This window comes from Piliocolobus tephrosceles, chromosome 2 (genome assembly GCF_002776525.5).
Source record: "Piliocolobus tephrosceles isolate RC106 chromosome 2, ASM277652v3, whole genome shotgun sequence".
Taxonomy (NCBI): Eukaryota; Metazoa; Chordata; class Mammalia; order Primates; family Cercopithecidae; genus Piliocolobus; species Piliocolobus tephrosceles.
Window position 1 is genome coordinate 96167764 of NC_045435.1, and position 19153 is coordinate 96186916.

The 19153-nt window shown below is 43.7% G+C and overlaps 1 protein-coding gene and 1 non-coding gene across 10 annotated transcripts in view; one reads left to right on the forward strand and one right to left on the reverse strand.

Annotated features, from left to right (window-relative positions):
- Window positions 1-19153, reverse strand: part of ZNF620 (zinc finger protein 620) — a 46938-nt gene that overhangs the window by 5403 nt on the left and 22382 nt on the right. The window contains exons 1-4 of one of the 9 annotated variants that reach the window (XM_023231341.3): window positions 7216-7307; window positions 6974-7046; window positions 1769-1895; window positions 847-960 (exon numbers count right to left, since the gene is read on the reverse strand). In XM_023231341.3, coding sequence (XP_023087109.1) covers window positions 847-960; window positions 1769-1895; window positions 6974-6997 — 265 coding nt within the window. In that variant the 5' untranslated portion in view covers window positions 6998-7046; window positions 7216-7307. Of the gene's footprint in view, window positions 1-846; window positions 961-1768; window positions 1896-4623; window positions 4657-6973; window positions 7363-12800; window positions 12895-19153 lie in introns of those variants that run through there. The other 8 variants (XM_023231339.2, XM_023231340.2, XM_023231342.3 and 5 more) reach the window with 8 other exon arrangements.
- On the forward strand, window positions 11259-11370 carry LOC111555612. Its single transcript, XR_002735570.1, has one exon. It is a non-coding gene; the product is annotated as a U5 spliceosomal RNA (small nuclear RNA).

A 19153-nucleotide genomic window follows, 5' to 3' on the forward strand; every position in this document is an offset into this window, starting at 1 on the left:
CACACACACAAATATATATATATATATATATATATATATATTTTTTTTTTTTTTTTTTAAATTAGAGACGGGGTTTCGCCATGTTGGTCAAGCAGGTCTTGAACTCCTGGCCTCAAGTGATCCACCTGCCTCAACCTCCCAAAGTGCTGAGATTACAGGTATGAGCCATCATGCCCAGCCTATTGTTAATTCTTATATCAATAGCCATCAAAGTGAGGAAGTTAATCACCTTTAATTTACAATAAATTTTGCTTCAGAAATTTTTTTAAGTATCTGTGGGGGAAAGATGAAATAAGAATCAAAGGATATTGGTGACTGTTGAGGCTGGATGAAGGATCATGGAGTGCATTATGCTGGTGTTTGCATATATTTGAAAATTTCTATTATAAAAATAAACTTTTTATTATTTAATTCAGTGCTTAAACAATGTAGCCTGTGATATGCAGATGGCCAGCAATGTTGCCAGAAGCCTATTTTCCTCCAAAGGTGGCTGACGTTCTCATCTTTGCAAAAACAAACTGGCAGAAAAATAAAATGGTTTCATATGACAGAGAAGAAATGAGCTGGTTTAAGTGTTGCCCAATCAGACATTCTCCCTTGGCAGGCTGTGAGGAGAAGAGACAAAGATGAATACGCAAAGAAATCTTACAGTCATTCCTGTCTTAAAAGAGACTGGCCCTTCCCCAGTTGAGGTAGGTTACCACCACGAACTAAGAGAATCACATGTAATCATTCCACAGGAAGAAAAACAGTCTCCCAAGAGAAGGAACACTTCTTGCGCAATGAAATGTGAAAACAAGAAAGCAAGCCAAGCCAAAAAGACATCTAGTGGGTTCTCATGCTCACCTGGACAGATACCTCTGAAAGCCTCCCTGCCCATAGGTTCCCAGGGATCGAGGCCCCATGGCAGTTCCCCTTGTTCCAGCTGGGAGACCAGAACAGGCGTGGTGAATGGAAATGCTGCCCAGGAAGAAAGAAACAGGAAAAGGTAAGGGGAATCAGGAACCAGGGTCTTCTTGCAGCCCCCCTTTATATTTATCTGCTGAGCCAGGTAGTGAGAGACGAGGTGAGTCAGGGAGAAACTTAATCTATGCTGCTGGAGGACAGCAATTCCCCACAAAGCAGCACACAATCCCAGAATAATCCCACGCTCACATAAGGGAATCTCAAGTTTTCTTCAGAGAACTTGGAAGACACAAAGGGCTTTGCTGTGCTCCCAAGAGCTCCTTCCCCTCCCATATTTTGGGTACAGTCCCTCCTAGGGTTGGAGAGACAGCTGATTTCAAAACCTGGGAACACAGGGCTCTCTCCACCCAGAAACCTCCAGGCAGCTCAGCCTTCAGGGCAACAGGGAGTTATTAGAAACCCCACAAAGTTCTAGGGCCAGAAGTTGTGGCTCACGCATGTAATCCCAGCACTTTGGGAGGCTAAGGCAGGAGGATCACTTGAGGTCAGGAGTTCGAGACCAGCCAGGCCAACACGGTGAAACCCTATCTCTACTAAAAATACAATAATTAGCCTGGTGTGGTGGCACCCACCTGTAATCCCAGCTACTTGGGAGGCTGAGGCAGGAGAACCACTTGAACCTGGGAGGTGGAGGTTGCAGTGAGCCGAGATTGTGCCACTGCACTCCAGCCTGGGCGACAGAGACTGTTGTCTCAAAAAAAAAGAAAAAAGAAAAAAAAGAAACCCTACAAAATTCTAAGGAATAAAGAAGCCAGGATGCTCAAATGGCAGAGGCCAAAAACAAGAAGAAGAGATGTCTTACCCAGGGAAGCCACATTTGCATAATTCTCCAGCATCACCTCCCTGTACAGGGCCCTCTGCACAGAGTCCAGGCTGGCCCATTCATTCTGGGTGAAGTACACAGCCACATCCTCAAAGGTCACTGGTTCCTAAAACAACAGGTTCCTGCTCAAACCCTGCATGAGGGCAGAGGACCAGGCTAAGTAGTGGGGCAGGGACCTACTGGGTCTAGTGGTATTGCCAAGGACAATTATCCAGCACTCCACCAGCGGCCAGCCCTCAGCCATCTTTGCCCGCACCAACAGGGGAGTCCAAGGGTCACTGCACCCCTTTGTGGTCATCCCCAGCAAACAGTTCTATTTTCATCTGCTGATCTCTGCTTGCCTCCACTGTGCCCTGCTCTGTGTGCCCATCTGTTCCTCTGGGCTCCTTTCCCCAGTGTGGGTTTTGTATGCACATGCACAGGGGACATCTGTATAAACATAGTGAATAATACTTTTGTACTGATCTCCACTCTCTCCCTAACCCCACTAAAGTGATAGTAACATAATAGCCCAAGAGAAGAGTCAAAGCAGGCCAGGCACAGTGGCTCATGCCTGTAATCCTAGCACTTTGGGAGGCCGAGGCGGGCGGATGGCTTGAGACCAGCCTGGCCATGTGGCCAATAGGGTGAAACCCTGTCTCTACAAAAGATACAAAAATTTGCCAGGTGTGGTGGTGCATGCCTGTAGTCCCAGCTACCTGGGAGACTGAGATGGGAGGATCACCTGAGCTTGGGGAGGTCGAGGCTACAGTGAGCTGTGTTTGCACCACTGTATGCCAGCCTGAGTGACACAGTGAGACCCTGTCTCAAAAAAAAAAAAAAAAGAGAGAGAGAGAGAAGAGTCAAAGCCAGCTAGAGGCATAAACAGAATTTTAGAAGGCAGAGAAAGAATGAATGATAACTAGACTAGAAAAGCAAACAAAGATGAAAAGATGAAACTCAACTTCCCGCAGAAGGGGAAGCAAACAAAAAGTGGCCCAATTCAAACCACAGAACTAAGGATGAGCTAAGGATTTTGTAAATGTGCACTATTGTTTATAACTTGGTAAAATATTCTATCTCCTTAAAAGCAACATAGAGAAGGAAGGACCAACAAAGTATTTAGGACAATGAATGAAAAATATCTACACATAGGCATGTAACTGAGAAGTCTCAGAAAAATGAGAATACACAACAGATCCTACAGGCTTTCAGAGAAGGAAAAGCAATACACACATGAAGACTGGGAAGTCGAGATGGCAACAGACTAAACAGCAAAAGTGAAAGGGTAATGTTTTTGAAAATGCAGGCCAGGTGCAGTGGCTCACGTCTATAATCCCAGGCCCTTGGGAGGCCAAGGCGGGAAGACTGCTTCAGCTCAGAAGTTTGAGACCAGCCTGGGCAACATGGTGAAACCCCATCTCTACAAAATATACAAAAATCAGCCATGCAAAGTGATGCTCCCAACTACTCGGGAGACTGAGGTGGGAGGATCACCTGAGCCTAGGGGAGGTCGAGGCTGCAGTGAGCTGTGATTGTGCTACTGTACTCTGGCCTGGGTGACAGTGGGACTGTCTCTTAAAAAAAAATGCTAAGGGAAAACTTCCAGTTCTTATCTAGGTGGAATCATGGGGGCTGGATTTTCCCTCCTGCCTGAAACAAAATAACCGGACAAATTATATAAAAATAATTTTCAAGATATCATGCAAAAAACAACAACAGTCCCTGAGAAACAGGAAAAAAAAGGACGTGAGCCCTGTAATTCCCTAAGCTACTACCCTGAGGAGTTTCCAGGCTGCAACACAGGAAGAGGGAACTGAGGCAGAAGCTGGCATATTTCCTTGTAGAGTCTGAAGAGACCAAGGCAGCTCAAGTTTATAGGACAGAATGCTAGCGAGGAGAGGGCTGCATAGAGATGGAATCTCAATTATCAGAGTATTCAACAAAACACAGATCAGTACATGGATGTGGGAAAACTAACCAAGGCCAGAGAAAGGATCATTTGGAAAGACTGAAAAGAACAATGCCTGACATTTACACACCATTAATCCTATGGAAAATGGAAAAAAAAAAAAAAAGAGCCAGGCACGGTGGCTCATGCAGTAATCCCAGCACTTTGAGAAGCTGAGGTGGGCAGATCACTTGAGGCCAGGAGTTCGAAACCAGCCTGGTCCACGTGATGAAACCCCATCTCTACTAGAAATACAAAAAATTTGCCGGGCATGGTGGTGTGTGCCTATAATCCCAGCTACGTGGGAGGCTGGGGCACAAGAACTGCTTGAACCCAGGAAGCAGAAATTGCAATAAGCCGAGATCGTACCATTGTACTCCAGCCTGGGTGACAGAGTGACTCTGTCTCAAACAAAAGAAAATAGAAAAAGAGGATAAAGGGAAATGAAGAACAGTTGGGACCATTAGAAAACAAGTAGAAAAATGATAGGCCCAACTCTAGCCATATCAATAATGGTATCAAATGTAAATAATCTAAACATCCCAAAAGGCAAACATTGTCATATTGGATTTTTAAAAAAATAAGAACCTACTATCTGCCACGTTCAATAAATGTACATTAAATATAAAGACAGGCATAAATTGAAATCGAAATAATAGACATACCAATAACAGATATACCAAAATAATAGATATATCAAAATAATAGATATACCAAAATAAAACATACACCATGACAACATTAGTCAAAGAAAACTGTAAGGCCAGGCATGGTGGCTCATGCCTGTAATCCCAGCACTTTGGGAGGTGGAGGCGGGAGGATGGCTTGCATCTAGGAGTTTGAGACGAGCCTGGGCAACCTTGTCTCTAGGAAAAAGAAGTTAGCTAAGCACAGTGGTCCGTACCTGTAGTCTCAACTCCTTGGGAAGATCACTTAAGCCTGGGAGGTCGAGGCTGCAGTGAGCTGTGATTGCACCACTGCACTCAGCCTGGGAGACAGAGTAAAACTGTCTCAAAAGAAAAAGAAAAAGCTGTAGTGGCCAAATTCATATAAGACAATGTAGATAGGTAGACAGTTCATATTCTGTGCCATAAAAGACAGCTCAATAAAATCAAAATGATTCAAGTCATACAAAGTATGTTTTCTGACTGTAATGCAATTAAATCTGATATAATAGAAACACTCCTGGAAAATCCCCAAATATTTGGAAAGTCAATAACACACTTCCATAAGAGAATGTACAAAGTACTCTGAACTGAGTAAAAATGAAAACACCGTGTACTAGAATTTGCAGGATAATGCCAAAGCAGTACTTGGGAGGAAATTTATAGCACTAAATGCCTATTTTACAAAACAAAAAAGAAGAAAGATCTCAAATCTGTGACTTCAGCTTCCCCCTTAAAACTAAAAAAATAGCAAATTTAACACAAAATAAGTGTAAAAAGTACATTAAAGGTCAAAGTGAAAACTAATGACATAAAACAGAAAAGTAATGAAACCAGAAGCTAGTTCTTAAAGAAAAATTAATAAAATTTATAAACCTCTAGCCAGAGTGCCAGAAAAAAAGACAGAACACACAAATCACTAATATTAGTAATCAAAGAAGTGACATCACTGCAGATAATAAAAGATACGGACATATTATCAACAACTTTATGTGAATAATTTCTACAACTTAGATAAAATGGATAAGTTCCTTGAAAGGCACAAGTTACCAAAACTCATTTAAGCTGCGCATAGTGATGCATGCCTGTAGTCCCAGGTACCTTGGAGGCTAAGTGGGGAGGATCACTTGAGCCCAATTTGAGGTCAGCCTGGGCAACATAGAGAAAAACGTGTCAAAAAATAAAAATAAATAAATAAAAAGAGACAGATAACCAGAGTAGCCCCTATATCTACCAAAGGACTCAAAAATCTTATCAGAAAGAAAATTCCATGCCTATATACCTTCACTGGTGAATTCTACCAAACATTTAAGGAAGAAATGCAATCAACTCTACATAAATTATTCCAAAATATTAAAGAGGAGGGAGTATTTCTCATTCTATGGAACAAAGATATCACAAGAAAACTGCAAATCAATACCTCATAAACATAGACACAGAAATTTTAACAAATTAAATTCAATATATGGTACTAATAAAAGAATAATACATCATGACGAAGTCGGTTTTATCCCAACACAGAGTTGGTTTAATATTTGAAAGAAAAATAATGTAACGTAATTCACCACATTAACGAACTAAGAGAGGCTGGGCACGGTGGCTCACACCTGTAATCCCAGCACTTTGGGAAGCCGAGGCGGGGGAATCACGAGGTCAAGCGATTGAGACCATACTGGCCAACATGGTGAAACCTGGTCTCTACCAAAAATACAAAAATCAGCTGGGTGTGGTGGCGCGTGCTTGTAGTCCCTGCTACTCAGGAGGCTGAGGCAGGAGAATTGCTTGAACCCCGGAGGTGGAGGTTGCAGTGAGCCAAGATCGTGCCACTGCACTCCAGCCTATCAATAGAGCGAGACTCTGTCTCAAAATAAATAAATTAATTAATTAAGAGAAAAGCCATATGATCACCTAAATAGACACAGAAAAAGCATTTGTAAAAATCCAACATCCATTCCTGTAAAAACTCTCACCAAAGTAGGAATAGAAGAGAATGCCTGATAAAGGGCATTTACAAAACAAAACAAAAAAGCAAGAAACCTACAGTGAACATCAGTCTTCAGTGTGAAAGACTGAATGCTTTCACCTTAAAAGCATAAATAAGACAAAGATATCTGCTCTCACCACTTCTGTTCAATATTGAAATAATGTTTCTAGCCAGTACAGTGAGGCAAGACAAAATAAAGTAAAAGGCATCCAGACTGGAAAGAAAGGAGTAAAACTATCTTTACTTATGGATGATCTATGTACAAAATACAACGGAATCTACAAAACAGTTACTAGAATTGCTATACTGGAGAAGTAAATACTTCTCTAAGCCAGCGTATTGGGGTGAAAGGGGTCTTTATTGGATGTAATAATGCAGATTTCCACATTTCAGAAGTTTTAGTTTTAAGCTGGCTTCAACTGCCAAATCCCAACCAATAGTTTTCTAGTCTTAAATTGGGCATTCTTACCTCTCCATCCCTCTCATAGTGACAGATGCACAATGGAAGCCACTAGCCTACACAACTCAAGATTTGAATGCAGAGGTAACACCTGCTCTCTCTTGACATCAAAACGGTGAGAGGGAGGGAGAGGATGCTCACTCACCTGGCGCCAAGCGGTCTGGAGCATGGCCGGCGTCCCAGCTTCACACACTGCCTCGGGGTTCGGAGAAGTGAAACTGAAGAGAAAATAAAGAAGCACGGGTGAGACTGATGCTGCCTCGCACCCCGCAAATGCCCTCTGTGCGACTTGGGCTCCTCTCCGTTCCGCTACCCCCTCCCTCACCCCAAACAGCAAAGGGGTTGGAAAACCAGGCAGAACAAGCCCCAGAGAAACCAATCAGTCACCCGGACCGCGAACCTCTTCAGCTAGGACCGCGAACCCCGCGCGGCGCAGGCGCAGATAAAGCGTGGAAATACCACCTGCAGCCAACACCGAGAGCAGCGTGGGACCCTCCGCCGGAAGTGCGTTTTCCATGCCACTCCTCTCTAGGAACCTGGGAAGTTGCCAGTCTCTGTGGTTCCCTACCCCAGCCGCCATCGCCAGCGTCCCTACTGCCTGAGTCAACACGGGCCCCAGCGGGCGGCCCCAGGCGGGGGTCCTGCAGCGCCCACACCTGGTAGCTCCTTCGGGGCATGACGTCCGGCCAGCTCAGGCCACAGAATGGCTACTATCCTGGGTATTATTCATGGTTATCTGGCATTTGCCACTGTGGGTGTCCTTCCAGATAATGAAGAGACCATCGCTCCCTCCACATGCGCCAAAGCTGTCTAGATTGTGTGGGTGCGCTGCAGTGGGAAAAGTGAGCGTGGGGAAAGTCGGGCCCATCACTCAGAAGGCCGAATGTGTATGGACTACGTCGGTCCAGAAACCCAGCTGCACCGCTTACTAATTGTATGACTGCAGCAAGTTTCCTTGCCCCGGTTTCCTTGTCTGTTAAATGCGTATTATGATGGTGGTACCAACCTCTTGAGGCTGTTCAGGGTTGATTCATTAAATTGGTTAATTGATAGGCAAATTATTTACAGCTGTGCCTGGCACACAGTCAGTGCTCGTGAGTTTGTATTGTTCTGTTTTCCAGTTGTGTCTTTTGAAGACACAAAATAAGTGCTGCTGGGACTCCAGTATGTGGCGTGCTTTAGGGAAATAGATTTTTTTTTTTTTAAAGACAATTTCAGAAGTTTAGCGAAAGAGCTATTAACATTTGGCCTTAGAGCCCCTTCCTGCCCTGTACTGGGATGTGTGCCCTGGCCCACCTGGAGACAGATTTTAGTTATTCCTTCCACAGGAATTAGATGTATCCACCACCTCTAAAACAAGTCCTGCCATGGAGAGTATATTATATATCTACTGCTGCATAATAAACCACTGTAATACTTTGTGGCTAAAAACAATAAACATTGTTATCTTTCACAGTTTCTGTGGACCCAGAATTCAAGAGCAGCTTGGCCGGGTGGTACTGGCTGAGGGTCTCTGCTGAGGTTGCAGTCAGGTGTCATGTGGGGCTGAAGTCATCTGAAGCTTGACTGAGTTAGGAGGATCCACCTCCAAGGTGGTTTATTCACATGGCTGGCAAGTGGGTGCTGGTTGTTGGCAGGAAGCCTCAGTTCCTTCCCATGTGAGGGTTTTCACAACATGGCATGTAGCTTTCTCCCAAAGTGAGGAATCCAAGAGGCCAAGGCCAAAGCTTTTATGACCTAGTTTTGGAAATCATGCACTATGATTTCCTCAATACATTCTCCTCAGAGATTAGTCATGATTCAGTGTGGGGTGAGATACACAAGGGTTTGAATGCCAGAATATGAGAATCACTGGGAGCCACTGTGGGGCCACCTAGCACAGAGATTTTAACTGTCACAGAAACAGTTCATTTTATAAAATCTATAGTATTTTCACTGTAAAGTTTATGTACAGCAATTGTTTTAAATAGATTTCCAGAAACAATGGCATGACAAGGACATACATTTGAATACTGCCCCTTTGCTAAACCTATTAAAATGAACATTTACCATGAATGAACATGCATATGTGGGTGCACATAAACATACATACAGATACACCACAAATTCTAAACAGTATTAGCCAGTGGAAAAAAGCTGATAAATTGGACTTAATCAAAGTTAAATCTTCTGCTTTTCAGAAGATACTTTTAAGAGAATGAAAAGACAAGTCACAGACTGGGAAAAAATACTGAAAATATTTGATAAAAGACTTGTTTCCAAAATATGTAAAGGACTCTCAAAAGTCACTCATAAGAAAATAAACCAATTTTTTTGGCCGGGCGCGGTGGCTCAAGCCTGTAATCCCAGTACTTTGGGAGGCCGAGACGGGCGGATCACGAGGTCAGGAGATCGAGACCATCCTGGCTAACACAGTGAAACCCCGTCTCTACTAAAAAATGCAAAAAACTAGCCGGGCGAGGTGGCGGGCGCCTGTAGTCCCAGCTACTTGTGAGGCTGAGGCAGGAGAATGGCGCAAACCCGGGAGGCGGAGCTTGCAGTGAGCTGAGATCCGGCCACTGAACTCCAGCCTGGGTGACAGAGAGAGACTCCGTCTCAAAAAAAAAAAGAAAATAAACCAATTTTTAAAAATAGGCAAAAGCTTTGAACAGATACTTCACTAAAGAAGATATATGGAAAGCAATTAAGTATTTGAAATGATGCTCAACATTGTTAGTCATTAGAGAAATACAAATTAAAACCACAATGAAACAGTATTACACACTTATTAGAACAGCTAAAAGTAGGGAAGACATCAAGTGTAGGCAAAGATGTATCAGAAGTGGAACCCATACAATACTGATGGAAATGTACAATGGCACAGTCTCTTTGGAAAAACTTTGTAGGTTCTTTAAAAATTAAATATACACCTACCTTATTATCTAGCCATTTCACTCTTGTTATTTACCCAAGAGAAATTAAAATGTATGTCCTTACATTACAAAGACTTGCATACAAATTTTCATAACAGCTTTATTTATAATAGCCAAAAACTGGAAACAATTCAAATGGCCATCATTTGAGTTAAATCGTGGCATATCCATACAGTGGAATACTACTCAGTAATAACAAGGAATGAACTACTGATATATATGCAACAACATGGGTGAATCTCAAAATAACTCTGTTGTGTGAAAGACATCACACACACACACAAAACGTTAAAAAGAGTGCATACTGTGTGATAGCATTTATATAAAATTCTAGAAAAGGAAAACTGTAGTAAAAGAAAACAGATTGGTGGTTTCTTGGGGCTGGGGGCAGGAGAGGAGCAGGCTGGAATGGAGAGATTATAAAAGGGCATAAGGAAACTTTTTGGGGTATGATTATGTTATCTTGATTGTGTTATTTTTTTGAGAGGCATATACATATGGCAAAACTTATCAAATTATACACTTGATGCATGGCTTATTGTATGTCAGTGATACCTCAATTAAAAAAAAAAATACATACTAGAAAGACAACATAATCTTAAAATGGGTTGTGTCTTTAAATCTAACCCTAGTTCTAATCCTGGTAGGACAAACCTGAAGGAAAAAGCCATTCATCAGGGAGGAGAATCTGCAGGCTGAAAGTGCAGGCCAATCACTTGAGGCCAGGAGTTTGGACCGGCCTGGCCAACATGGCAAAACCCCGTTTCTACTAAAAATACAAAAATAAGCCGGGTGTGGTGGCATGTGCCTGTAATCCCAGCTACTCAGGAAGCTGAGGCAGGAGAATTGCGTGAACCTGGGAAGCAGAGGTTGCAGTGAGCTGAGATTGCACTACTGCACTTCAGCCTGGCGACAGCGCAAGTCTGCATCTCAAAAAAAAGAAGGTGGGTGTTCTGATTAAAAGTTTGTCCACTTCCTACATGAGTACGGTTTCTCCCCATTTGGATTTTCTGGTGCTGTGAAAATTCTGACCTATATTTAAAGACTTTTCCACATTCTTTACAATTGTATGGTATCTTCCCAGAGTAAATTATCTGATATTGGTGAAAGACTGACCTTAGTTTGAAACATCGGCTTCACTCACCACATTCATTAAATCTGTTCTATATGAACTCTCAGATTTGTAGCAAGATGCATGCTGTTACTAATGATTTTACCTAATTTTTTACACTTCTCCTCTTAACAGGCTGAAAATAAGAAAAGCCAAAATATATGTTTCTGGATTTTTTTTTTATCTTGTTCAGTTAATTTATGTCAAATGAAGAAAGCCAGCTTCCAGTCAGTTACAATCATGAATTCCTCCGAGTTTATTTTTAGGTCAACATTTAGAAACATTACATTTTCTCACGGAAACAATGAACAGTAATGATTATGTTTGCTTCCAGGCTAGCTCACAGAAGCCTATATTCCTCTAATTGTAATGAAAACACATCTTTGTATTGAAAACAGTAGAAAATTATACTCTGGTTTCTCTTCAGATCGTATAACTCTTTCGCCTTTTACTAAAGATTTCCATGGAGAGGAACAACTCTGAGTCTTAAGATACCATCTCATGCCAGTTAGAATGGCGATCATTAAAAAGTCAGGAAACAACAGATGCTGGAGAGGTTGTGGAAAAAGAGGAATGCTTTACACTGTTGGTGGGAGTGTAAATTACTTCAACCATTGTGGAAGACAGTGTGGTGATTCTTCAAGGATCTAGAAGTAGAAATATCATTTGACCCAGCAATCCCATTACTGGGCATACACCCAAAGGATTATAAATCATTCTACGATAAAAACACCTGCACACGTATGTTTACTGCAGCACTATTCACAAACAGCAAAGACTTGGAACCAACCCAAATGCCCATCAATGATAGATGGGATTAAGAAAATGTGGCACATATACACAATGGAATACTGTACAGCCATAAAAAAGGATGATTTCATGTCCTTTACAGGGACATGGATGAAGCTGGAAACCATCGTTCTCAGCAAACTATCACAAGATCAGAAAACCAAACACTGCATGTTCTCATTCATAAGTGGGAGCTGAACAATGAGAACACATGGACACAGGGAGAGGAACATTACACACCCAGGCCTGTGGGGGGTGGAGGGCTAGGGGAGGGATAACATTAGGAGAAATACCTAATGTAGGCAACGGGTTGATGGGTGCAGCAAACCACCATGGCACGCATATACTCATGTAGCAAAACTGTACGTTCTGCACATGTAGCCCAGAACTTAAAATATAATAATAATAAAAAATAGTAGAAAGTTTAATTCTCCCATTAAGTAAAAAAAGGTGTGTAGGGGGTGCTCTGTAATATTTGTCTGTGTAAGAGTAACCACTTTCATCCTTCACAGCAGTCATATAAAACAAGAAAAACCTTTTGCATGACAAATTATTAAAACAAACGACTGGGCATGGTGGTTCATGCCTGTAATCCCAGTGCTTTGCAGGGCAGAGGCTGGAGGATCACTTGAGGCAAGGAGTTCAAGACCAGCCTGGCCAACATCATAAGTCTATTTTATTTTATTTTTTATATTTTATTTTATTTTTTATATTTTATTTATCTTATCTTTTTTATTTTATTATTTTATTTTATTTTATTTTATTTTTTTTATTTTGAGACAGAGTCTCACTCTGTCGCCCAGGCTGGAGTGCAGTGGCACGATCTCAGCTAACTGCAACCTCCGCCTCCTGGGTTCAAGCAATTCTCCTGCCTCAGCACCCCCTAGTAGCTAGGATTACAGGCACCTGCCACCACGCCCGGCTAATTTTTGTTACTTTTAGTAGAGACAGGGTTTCACCATGTTGGCCAGGCTGGTCTCAAACTCCTGACCTCAAGTGGTGTGCCCGCCTCAGCCTCCCCGAGTGCTGGGATTACAGGTGTGAGCCACCGCACCCATGACCCTATCTCTTAAAACAAAACAAAACAAAAAAAACAGACAAAAACAACAACAAACGAAGAGGAAAAGCAGGAAGTGAAGCTCACAGGTTCTCTCACTCACCAGAACAGACACCTCTCAGGGCCTGTCTGCCGAGCAGCACCCAGGGATCTGGGCCCCATGGTATTCCCCCTTGCTCCAGCAGAGATATCAGAACCTGTTTAGGGAATACAATGTTTCTCAAGGAGGAAAAACAAGGAATAGGAAAATGTGGGGAGGCAACCATTGTTGATTCTGGAACTCTTTTCAGCCCATCTTCTGCCTTTAGCAAGTGGAGGAAGAATTGGAACACCCAGGAGAACAAGCGAGGCGGGATCTCAGGGAAAGTGGAGCACACTACAGAAGGAGCCCAACTCTCTTACTCAGGAAGGAGTGTAACACATCTGGCCCTGCGAGAGGGTGGGCTGAAATAGTGGTAGTATCCCACCCACATGGTAGGAGGCTAAGATCTCAGGAAAACAGGGATGGTGTAGGGACAGGGGGCTCAATTAGGGCATCAAAAAAATTTTCATTTCACATTTTGTCCAAAGCAGAACCTCTACTAGGGAACTGGGGACATCTGTTTCAATACTACAGAGAACCTAGGGCTCTCCCTGGCCAGCAGTCCCTGAGGCGGGTGAGTTGGGAAACTCAGTTGATGGAATTCTGAAAATGAGCTTATGAGAGATACCTCAGCCTATAAGAGGAAAGAAGCCAGGAAGCTGCAAACTACAAAGGCTGAGTCCTAGAGAGGGCCTCACCCAGAGAAGCTACAGTCCTATATCTCCAATACCATCTCTGTACAGGGTCTTTTGAGCAGGCATCAGGCTGGCCTATTGCTTGTAGGTGAAATAGAAGGTCTTATCCTTGATGGTCACTGGTTCCTGAAACAAAAGATTCCTACTCAAGCCCTGGGGAACAGGGGAAGGGGGCAGATGCTCTGTAGATAATTAGATGGCCAGATGAAGACCAACATAGAAAATCAATAGTATACCCCAGAATTCAGTTGGAAAATGGACAAGACCTATAGTGTACACACGCTTGTGTGCACACATGCGCATGTGCCCCTTCATAAAAGAACTGAATAAATAACAGAGAACATGTTCATAAGTGGAGAGCATGATTTTTCTAAAACTGTCATTTCTCATTTAATCTATAAGTCATTGCAATCCCAAAGGAAATCATTTTTTATTTTAAAGTTCTAAAGAATCTGGATTGTGAAGTTTATATGGAGGGACAGATGGAAAGACTAGTAAGAATATTTTTTGGGGAAAAAGGAAATTTGCTCTACCCAGATATCAATCCATACTATAACATTACAGTAATCATTTCCTGGCTGTACTCCTGCAATAACCTCCTAACTCAAATCTCATTCATTTTTCTCTCTTATACACCCAATAATGTGTGGGTGTGTAATAAAGTAGATTTTGCAAACATTAGTCTCAATGATCTGATAAAAAGTTCATGAAACAGTCAAAAACTCTTTAATGGCTATCATTCTTCTTAGGGTGAAATCAAACTCTTTCCCATGACCTCTAAGATCCTACTGATCTGGCCCCTACGTCCTCTACAATTTCAGCCAGTGTAACTCTCTCCCTGGGCTCTGTCTAGTCCAGCACTCTGGCTTCCTTTTTTTCTTCAAACAAGTCAAACTCTTTCCTACCTCAAGGCCTTTGTATTTGTTCTTCCATCAGCCTAAAATTCTCTCCCCTTGTTCTTCCCTTTCTTTAGATCTCATTGAGGACATCGCCTGTTCAGTAAGTTGTAAAAACTCTGAGTGAAGAAGGCCTTGCCCAGTTGTACAATATCAAAGCCACCCAAAAAGTGGCCCACCTCTTTCTCTCTCTGACCTCATCTCTAACTACAAGGTCTGGCTCCTTTTCCTTCTGAAATACTTGCCTTCTTTCTGTTGCTTAAAAACTCAAACACTTTAAGATTGTTCACACTTTAGGACCTTGCTGTTCCCTCTGCCTGGTTTGGTCCCTCAATTCATTCTGTTCAAATATCACCTCCTTCAAGAGGTCCTCTCTGACCTTCTTCCACTCCAGGCACTATAGTCACTTTCCATCCCCTCACTTACCCTTCCATTTTGGCACGTTTCATCCCCTGACAATGCAGTATACATTCACGGGTGTGTTGTGTGTGTCTCCCATTAGAGTTTACAGCTCCATGAAGGTACTGTCTTGGTCACCATTGGCACAAAGCAGAAACCCCATAAATATCTGTTACATGAATGAATCTACAAAGTAAGAGCTCAGTAAGTTATGTAACTATTATTATTTCCCATTGTATCTGCAAAGCTTATTCCATGGCCTGGCATACAGAGGCTGCTCAGTATATACTTGCAGAATGACCAGGCCCCCAGGCATAAGCTATTCTACACACACTATTTGCAGAGCAAATGTATTCCTCCAAAGGACTTTTCCTACTTACGCTGGTGGACTTCATCTGCAGAATGTGTGAATTTCCAGTTTCCAGAAAATTTTGCTGGCAGTTGCCTCCCTCCACTTTAGCAATTAAATGGATCTTCTCAAAATCACGTGCTGTCTCTAACCAAGACACGTCTTAGTCTGGACAATCTCATTTAGCCTCAAATCACTTTCCCCCCAAAACACACAGTTTCTTGTGTATAGACACACATATACACTTGCTACAGCTGTCCTGCAATGGGTAAACCAGGTCAGGCCCCTGAGACCTGTACTGATTTCTCTGACAGCTGACCTAAGGCAGACTGTTAGGAAGCCCAACTCAGCTGGGACCATATTCTCTGCAGAAAGGCTGCATTACCCTGGTTTCCTGCACTGCTCTCTGATTTTGGAAAAGGCAGAGTCTCGGGAACTAAGTGAGGAGAAGAGAGCCACAAATAAGCCCTACCTTCTCTTGCAGCTCAATATGTGCACTACTCCCCCTTATCATCCTGCCTAAAAATCTTTAGAACTATGGCTTGTCCTCCCACTCCAGGGTTACCTGGCCCCACCCTCAGCTGCAGAGTTATAAGTGCTCCTTCAGTTTATTGCTTCATCCAATTGCGGGCAAGACACAAGGTTTCTCAAAACATGCCACTACACTCCATAGTCCAGAACTGAATCTCAGCTACAGGAGAATCCTGGTCTCAGAGGAACTGCTTGGATTTGTAAAAGAAAATAAAATTTCAGGACCTTCTAAATTTATTATGTCAAGCGGAAAGTTAAGCCCTGGAGAGTCACATATTATGTATGCTATTCTTCTTATTATTGTTTAACTCTCTTCCTCATTGTTCTTATTCTGTAAATGACTAGGAGAAACCAGAGACCAGATCTTCCCCCTTCCAATCACTGATCTTCATTATAGATTAACTGTCTCCTTTATTATCCTGTACCTAACTCAGACCAGATGGTGCCCAAGACCCTATGACAGTTATATCTTCAGGGTGGAATGTTAAATACACCTTTCCTGGAAAAAAAGACCACCCTACTAATCAAATAATCGTAACTATGCATTAAACCTTACATAGAAATATGTTGAAATTCTATTACACTTCCCTGAACTTTGTCTATATAAACGATCTTAAACGTCTACCCTTCGGAAGACTGACTTCCATTCTTTGGAATCCGTGCTTCCTGGACAACCCGTCCTTAACTTTGCACTTGAATAAAAACTATCTTTAAACCAGATTCTGACTTTTTGATTATTTTAGGTTGACAGGTTGGAGTAGAAAATAGTTTTTACTAAATGTGTTCAAAGACCCTGGCCATGACCAAGAGAGGCCGCCTCTGGAAAGAAATCGGGCAGAGAACTGCTGAACCAATAAGGGCTTACAGGACACAATTAAAGTGTTGCCTTGCCTACGGGTCAAAGCTGGAAAGAGTGCGAAGAAACAACAAGAAAAAGGCTCAAGTGCCCCGTGGGTAACGCTGGGCGCAGACCCGCTGGGATCACTGAGAAGACGGCCAGCCAATGTCATCAGCCACAACTAGGAAGGAGGCCACATAGGTCGGCGCAGAAAGCCCTCCAGGTGGGGAAGAACGAAATGGGCTCACGGGGTCTCCTTGCCCCGCCTGGGATCACCGACGGCCACGTCTCGCTTCCAGGCTGCGGCTCTCTGGCCAGAGCATCAGCTTGCAGGTACACTCTCCCACGGGACCGCAGGGGCTCCACCTGGCGGCAACGAGCCGGAAGTACGGCGGGAGCCTGGTTCTCTCTAGGAAGCCACAGGGTTCGCTTCTCGGTGGTGCGTTGGTCCAGAACCCTCACGTGACAAGTCAGCACAGGCTGCTCTTCTTGCTGGTCGGTGTTGGAGATGCGCCCTGGTCCAGGCCCCTCCTTGCTCATTAGCGTTGATGATGCCCTGCTGCCTAGCGAATCTTGATGCAATCCTGCCTCCCCAGGCCTCGTAGCTGGCTACAGATGGGGCCACAGTGGGGCCCAGGAGGATGCACATATTTTGGGATTCGTCCTGCAATCCTGGTTGTCCACATGCAACTGGGATAGAAAAGCCAGACTTGCGGCCGGATGTGGTGGCTTCTGCTTGTAATCCTAGCATTTTGGGAGGCCGAGGCGGGCGAATCCCTTGAGCTCAGGAGTTCGAGACCAGCCTGGGCAACATGGCGAAACCCCATCTCTACAAAAATTACAAAAACTTAGGGGCCGGGCGCGGTGGCTCATGCCTGTAATCCCAGCAATTTGGGAGGCCGACGTGGGTGGATCACGAGGTCAGGAGATCGACACCATCCAGGCTAACACGGTGAAACCCTGTCTCTACTAAAAAATACAAAAAATTAGCCGGAAGTGGTGGCGGGTGCCTGTAGTCCCAGCTACTCGGGAGGCTGAGGTAGGAGAATGGCGTGAACCCGGGAAGCGGAGCTTGCACTCCAGCCTGGGCGACAGAGAGTGACTCCGTCTCAAAAAAAAAAAAAAAAAAAAAATTAGCCAAGCGTGGTGGCCCGTGCCTGTAGTCCCAGCTACTTGGGGGACTGAGACAGGAGGATCGCTTGAGCCCAGGAGGTAGTGGTGGCTGCAGTGAGCCAAGATTTCCCCACACCACTCCAGCCTGGGGGACAAAGTGAGACCCTATAAAGAAAAAAGAAAAGAAAAGAAAAAAAGGAGGAGAGGAGGATTTGACCTCCAGGGCATGGCATCATATAGGGAAATATTAATAGCTGTTTGTATCTTTTCATAAGCCTTCACCATTCCTAGGACCTTGTCCAGGGGGGCTGGACTGGTAAAGATGAATCTAACCATCTCCAGTCTGTTCTCTATCGTTATTCCTTCTAAAGGCCTTGTTAACATAGCAAGCTTTGAGATACTGAGTGTTAACCTCCCCCGAGGGGAAGCCTACAAACTAGATAAGTAGCCCAATTTCATACTCTCAAGTGCAGAGGTGTATTGGCCAAGCTTATTATAATTTGGACTGAACTGTAAGAGGCAGAGTTCTTCCCCTACAGCTTGTTAATTGCTGTTAAGACATAGAGAACAGGCTGGGCGCGATGGCTCACGCCCGTAATTCTAACACTTTGGGAGGCTGAGGTGGGGGTATCACGAGGTCAGGAGTTCGAGACCAGCCTGGCCAAATTGGCAAAACCCTGTCTCTACTAAAAATACAAAAATTAGTTGGGCATGGTGGCACATGCCTGTAATCCCAGCTATTCAGGAGGCTGAGGAAGGCTTGAACCTGGGAGGTGGAGGTTGCAGGGAGCTGAGATCACGCCACTGCACTCCAGCCAGTGGGCAGCAAGGCTCCCTCTCGGGAAAAAAAAAAAAAGATATAGAGAATAGGAAGTTTATGAAATGAGATGTGTCTGAAAGTGGTTCTAAGAACTCTCAGCTTGGGAAGATGACAGCTAGGGGCAGGGGCATTCAAGGAGAGCCAGGGAATACCCTACCAGAGACCTATTCTGGTAGAATAGGATATTCCAGAGACCTATTAGGAGGAATGGCAGTAGTGACCGAATTAAAGGAGAAATCATGCAGTCACACAGTTTTTGTTACCACCAAGACAGCTTCCATATTGGAGTGGATACGAAAATCCAAAAGAAAAAAGAAAGAAAGAAGCCGGGCACAGTGGCTCACGCTTGTAATCCCAGTACTTTGGGAGGCCGAGGCGGGCAGATCATGAGGTCAGGAGATCAAGACTATCCTGGCTAATACCGTGAAACCCCGTCTCTACTAAAACTACAAAAAATTAGCCGGGCGTGGTGGCAGGTGCCTGTAGTCCCAGCTACTCGGGAGGCTGAGGCAGGAGAATGGCGTGAACCCGGGAGGCAGAGCTTGCAGTGAGCCGAGATCATGCCACTGCACTCCAGCCTGGGCAATAAAGCAAGACTCCGTTTCAAAAAAAAAAAGAAAGAAAAGAAAAGAAGGAAGGAAGGGGAGAAAGAAAGAAAAAAGAAAAGAAAAGAAAAGAAAGAAAGAAAGGAAGGAAGGAAGGAAGGAAGGAAGGAAGGAAGAGAAAGGAAGGA